The sequence below is a fragment of the Aedes aegypti genome, chromosome 3, assembly GCF_002204515.2.
Source record: "Aedes aegypti strain LVP_AGWG chromosome 3, AaegL5.0 Primary Assembly, whole genome shotgun sequence".
NCBI lineage: Eukaryota > Metazoa > Arthropoda > Insecta > Diptera > Culicidae > Aedes > Aedes aegypti.
The window spans coordinates 191,507,021-191,513,588 of NC_035109.1; the positions used below are offsets into that span (position 1 = coordinate 191,507,021).

Below are 6,568 nucleotides of genomic sequence, written 5' to 3' on the forward strand. Positions count from 1 at the left end.
TACATAAAAGTTAGAACCTTTACAAAAAATTGAATGACGTCATCCGGTAGTACTTTTGCTTTGCGTTTAGTTAGTGTAGAAATTAAAACCGGCTATTGAGTTTAATCCATAGTTAAGCATTATTGTTTAGTTTAATGTATTTTCGTCGCAATATCAAACAAGGGAAAGGTTTAAAAACTACGTTGCGCTGGAGCGGGGAAGGTAGTTGCTAAAATAAGGACAAATTAGTAAAAAACTAGAACGAAAACAATCGGTTCCAAAAATGGTTGTTTGAAAATCTTCGTTACTTATAACACGTGAACTACGCCTACTTGTCCCATGTTCTATGTCACCCTTATAGACCGCGGGACAAATATGCGTAGAACCAACGGCAGTATGGGCCTCGAAACAGATCGAGAACCATATTGCAATTTCAGAGAAAACTTTCCGTTTTACGGTTCAACGGAAAGCTACCGCAGATGTCACATCACTGATTTGCACTGGTGAATCATCAATAGGCTTCAATGATACCTTGGATACCGTCTTGATGATTGTTGTTTGGTGGTGTTTTTCATACCGCTTTCTCTTTCAAGCATACTATGATTGAATTGTTTGCTTCAATGATAAAATGATTTCGAAGCCTGCGGTAGAACTTTGACAGCTGCGGTAGAACTCGGCGGCTACCGCATAACGGAAAATTTTCTTAACAACCGTAATATATGGGGTCTTACATTAAGTACGTCATGTTATTAGGGGGAAGGAAGTGTTCTGCAAGATGTTACGAATCATACAAGTTGTTTGAAGGCATCATATAAAAAGTGTGACGTGGGGTGGATGGGCGGGGTTTTTGTCGAAAATGATATGTTTTTGTGACACGTATCTCATGGACACCCCCTATTGTATAAATTATACAAAACAAACCATTGAACCTACACCTCACCTCCTGACGCATTTATTGAAGCTTCCTTGAAACATTAAGGGACGTCCATAAACCGCGATAAATTGTACAATTTTCAACCCCTCTCAACCTTGGCCACATTTATTTTATGAAAAGCGCGAATATTTTGTATGAATCGTTGCGTTTCCCTGAACCTCCTCCTCTTCCTAAAAACGTGACGTTATCTATGGATGACCTTTACATGTGATTAAATGAAGCATTGGGTTGTTCTGTCGATGGATTTTTTTGAATGCAAGCGCCATAAATATTTCTTTTCCTATTTTTGATTCAACAAAACATGCTGAACAACATAGCAAATAATTAGGAACATTGTGTGCCTAACTTGACGCACAAGATTTTCATACAAAAATATGTCTTAAACCTTAAAAATAGAAAAATTTCGTCGTCAATTTATGAATAAAAATATATTACTGACTGTTGTTGATGATATTGCTGTAAAACAGTACAATATTTTCATGAAAATTAATCAACAATATTTAGCACATTCACTAAGGAATGAAAAAATTGACGAACTTGTCGGATGCATTTTCAAATAATTTTTATTTTTTGCCTATTATAAATCAAAAATAAACTTTTTTTTGATTGAAATCTTTCAATAACATGTAAATGAAGATTAAGGAATAAATTTTCGAATGCTATTCTGAACTAGAATTAATTTATAATAAAATAAATTAGAAAATGCGTCAAGTTTGGACCCGCGTCAAATATGGTACGTTCACGGTACAGAAGCGAAAACGGATCTCCAAGTGGAGAATCAAGTAGCATCTGAAACTGACACCTGTGGTATTTTTGTCGACAAAGTGAACGTCAAACATGATCAAAAGTGTCAAGGACCATATTTGGAACCATTTTTAAAATTAAAGTTTATATATGTTATAGTCGTTATTTTAGCTGAAAAAATGGATAAAGTAATCGCAAAGCCATGCTCTTTCATATTTTTAAATAAAAACAAGACTTCATTATAATTTTTAAAACCCAATTGCCAAAGTCACGTGATATTCATGACATTAACTTAGGGATTCCATCTGATTAATTGACAAAATCAGGACATTTCATACATTTTCGAAAAAAATCCGCAAGATTCACCGGATTTGTTAAACAGTTTTAGCCTAAAAAATCTGAAAATCAGGACATGCCCTGCTAAATCAGGACTGATGGTAACCCTACTTTACTTTAATATCCGTAGATCCAATTATTACAGTTCATACCAGAGTAAGGGAATTTGGTTCCTCTCTATTTTGTGATTTTTTTAGGTTTAGCATGTTACTACTGATCATAAAAGTTTAATAAAGCACGAACCAACGCATTTATATATATTTTTTTTGAACAAAACTGATACATAAGATAGGAAACATAATATGCAATTACTTGTTCTAGTTTTCGAAATAGATGTCAACGCTTTCCGGAGATTTTATACTAAAAATAAAGAACAATAAGTTTTTTTAAAGGCCAGATAAACTTATGCATGACCCACTACAGTGGGATTCCGTTTTTGGCAACAAAGTTGAAATTTTCAGTTGCCAAAAACGGAACCGTGCCAAAATCGGAACCCATATTTCAAATTTTATTTTTCAACTATTGGTTTTGAAAGCATCATTACAATGTTAATACATCATTACAATGTTAATACATCATTACAATGTTAATACATCATTGTTATGGAAGGCGTTGAGACTTCGAAAAGGTTCACTTCGATGCATTTTCTCGAAGGGTTATACTATGCTATGAATCTATAGCTCCGTAATATATAATCTGGCAAACGATTTTCTGGTCGCGTTTTTACGCCTCAACGTCTTCAATTATTTTTTAGAAGCTCTATGCATAATTTTTGTATGAGAGGGCCTTCTAAAACCAATAATCGCATAAGTGACTTTTATCGAAGAACTGGACATTTTCTTAAAACTATGAGAGAAAACGAAAACAAAACTGTTTTCTTTTAAAGACGTATTTGCGAATCAAAAGCGCTGGGTATTGCAAAACGACATGACCTTTTTTTCTAATTAAAAGAACATTTAAAATCAGTTTAACTTTTGGACTTTAGCATAAAATCTGAAATATTCGGTAAGTTTAGAATTGCTCCTTAAATTTATGTTTCTGATAAAGTAAAGCATTTTATAATGAATGGTTGACTGTATCAAAAGGGCAAACATAAACATGAGAAGATGTATAAATGTCTTGTAATTGTGTAGAATTTAATTTTTACTTGAAATAATTTTTAATTCAGCTTGATATATGTTTGACACCTGCCTAATGAAATCAACTGAAATTTACAGGATCCTGTTATGAAACCTCAAGAACCTTATAGGAATCTTCAGGTTCTCATAAGAAATCTACAGAAAAAAACGCTTGAGCTCTAAAGCATCTTGTCAAGCATCCGTAGGACTCTAACGATCCCTCAAGAAGCTCTCAGTGTCCACTTAGAATCTGCAGATATCCTCATGAATTCGTTAAAATTTCTGAAAAGTCCCACAAGAACGAAGAATCCCTTAAGGATTCTCCAGGGTACAGGTAGGAAACTCATAGACTCAGCTCGTAAGGAACATTTTGATGACGTTGAGACCCGTATCCTTGATTAACAATCTTGTAGAGAATTCTGGATCGTCTCTTAACAAATCTAACGCCTTATAGAGTCTATAGAAAAGAGAGAACGTAGCTTTAAATAGTTGACGCAGAAAGATCAATATACACACCAATACCACAGACAAAAAGTAAAAACACTCTCAGTCGTATTTATCGCACGCTCCAATGGTATTATTGAAAATAAATTGTAGTTTGGACTGTAGTCACATTTGTCATGTTATTTGATGAAATTTAAAAAAAGTTATGATACACGACATTTTGCTGTACATATTTGTATCTATTATTGCGGTGTGTTTTTACATACGCAATGTATATAAATCCATAATAATAAAGACAGCGAGACAAAATTTATGATTGTAACTCTGTGTGAGTCATAGATTTTTCGTTGCTCTTACGTCGGTGCTGGTGCTTTGTTCGAACAAGCTGTTGCAAATCTAAAGAACAGTGTTTTTTTTATTGTATCACCTACATAGTTAAAAATAATGAAGATTACACGTCATGTAAACTTTATTTATGTGATGTAAACACGACGTCATGTAAATTTAAATCTTGAATCATGTAAATTTGTGTTATATGTCACGTAACCACATAGAATCCTGCCGGATTACATGTCATATAATTGAAGTTTACATGACATACCATATAAATGTCCATTTTATACCACGCTCCGATTATGTGCATTATATGTCTCAGAAATTTACACGTTTTGTTCGAACTGTGTACTGGCAGACTCAAGTGGGCTGGTCACTCAATATGAATGCCTATGAAAAAAGAATGGTCCTAAGTTGAGATACTGGTGGAGATTATTGGTCTCATGAAACGTTGCCTATGTATGACCAATGACCATTCTGAAGTAAATAAGCGCGTACGCGAGTCCTTAGTAGTTGGTGAGATTTGGGGAAACATCGACGAAAATGGAGATCTGGAATGTAATCGGTGTGGAGTTGACATGCTATTCAAGTGACTTAAGCAACAGACACGATAATATTTACAAAAAAATACAAATTTTAATGGTATTGAAAAATGTTGCCAAAAACGGATCCATTTTGTTGCCAAAATCGGGGGGTGCCAAAATCGGAGCATGCCAAAAACGGAGCATGCCAAAAACGGAATCCCACTGTATTACAAACGATTACTTTTTGTAAGAAAATGTCAAGCAAGCCTGATTGTACATTAATTGAAATGTTGCGTTAAACCAATTTCGAGACGCAAAAAAAAAACGAATTGAGGTATGATATTCTACGCAAGCTTGCTCAACATTCTCGCTTTTCGTGACACACTAAAATGATCTCCAAAATCAGTCAAAAGTTTTGTAGAAAACACACTTAGAATAGAATGGATAGGAGAAAAAAAACTATGATTCCTAGGAAATAAGCTAACTTAGGTGTAAGCAATGCTGATTAGGATGTTTCTCGTCCTTCGGGGAAATTTTCCTACACGATTTGGTCCGGCTCTTCTCGGATCGAATGGAAATGGCAAATTCTATACAGGCAAGGTAGATTAATCACCTGTGGTGATGATTTAGCTAGAGAACGCAAACCGACCGTCTTCGGGGGTGGTTATTGGCCAGGCCTTGTCATTTGGGGCCACTTGTAGTAAACGGTCTTTGTATGATGCGAATGATGTGATTTGGAAGTAAAACTTAATAAGCAACTAACGGCCATTGCCAGGAACAGAGAGAGAAAGATGGGAAGACACACAAATCAATCCAAGAATAAAATGCGGCAGGCCAACTTATTGCGAGACAGGCAACGAATTAGTCAACGTCGATAATAACGCTTTGATGAAACCGAATAGGTTTCAATTTTTGTGACGATTAAGCATTTTTGCGGCCATATTTCCGCCATCGGCGAGAGGAACTTGTTTTGGGCAGGAAGATGACGAAGGTAGCGGAAGCGACGTTATGGGCAAATTATTCGCCTCTATTTTCTTTTTTAGTACGTGGAAAGTTTGGGTCATGGTTCGCAACTGGTACCTTAGAGAGCAGGTCATTTCCTTTTGCAGCTGCTGAACTTCCTGGAGATCCTTGCGGAGATTTTGGTACTCGTTCTTCACCTCGGTGACCGACTCCAACAGCTCCATCATTCCCGTTTCCAGCCCTTCCATGTCGTTTTCGTCCAAATTCTTCTCGACGTCGGTGATTTTCAACGCCAAGGAATCCAGCTGAGTCCCGGCAGTGTCAACCTGGTCCACAAACCCGAAAAAGGCGGATTACCAAAAACAATTATTAGGAAATCCAAAGCAATACTTACACATTTTTCCAAGTCTCCCAATGCGTCGGTTATCATTTTCAGGCAATTTACACTTTAGTCACCGATATTTTCTTTATCACAAAAAAAAATTATCAACTTTTTATGATCAACAAAGTCAGCAGTAACTGTTTGAATTAAATTATTTTTGTTCTGCTAAAACTGTTTCTTCAAAAACGATCTTTCCTCTTGCTGACAGACCTTTTTGCTTACCACAGTTTACTGATTGATAACAGAACAAACACATATGAGGGGTCGCACAATGGAGTCAGTGTTGCCACATTTTTTCCAACTCTTATCTGTGTTTTCGACTGAAAAAATCTCGCGTAACTTTTCAAAACGGCCTATCTAACAATTCACACATTTCGAGTAAATCGAGCTTGAAAGTTGTGAAAATATATTTTGAAACTGTATCAAAATGAAACAATTTTTCCCCACTGTGTTGCTTGTAGAGGGAAGCAGTGTAATAGAGTTCAACATATGAAATGAAATTTTGTCAATTTATTTGGAAATAACGCTGAAATCTATAAAAACATCAGATAGGACGTTTTGACCAAAAATATGTACATAGGATAAATCACATAGGTCGTTCTGTTTCAACAATTGTTACATTGGACATTCATTTCGGTCATTTTGTTTCAGTTATAGTAACATCAAAGACATCGGACATTTTGATTTGAACACAACAAGCATGTTTTATTTCATTTTGTATCCACGTGCGTTGAACTGCTTCAACATTCAAGTTGAACTGCTCATTTTGTTGCGGTGTGATAATCGCAGGCACCAGCTGTGCTTTGTTTTG

At 35.6% G+C, this 6,568-nt stretch overlaps 1 protein-coding gene across 1 annotated transcript; it reads right to left on the reverse strand.

Moving 5' to 3' along the window:
• Positions 1-4,643: 4,643 nt before the first annotated feature.
• LOC5568860 lies at positions 4,644-5,994 on the reverse strand. The gene is made up of 2 exons (XM_001652534.2): positions 5,770-5,994; positions 4,644-5,701 (listed from the first exon to the last, which is right to left on the reverse strand). Exons 1-2 carry the CDS (start codon positions 5,803-5,805, stop codon positions 5,318-5,320), a joined length of 420 nt encoding a protein of 139 aa, XP_001652584.2. The 5' UTR covers positions 5,806-5,994; the 3' UTR covers positions 4,644-5,317.
• Positions 5,995-6,568: the final 574 nt, after the last annotated feature.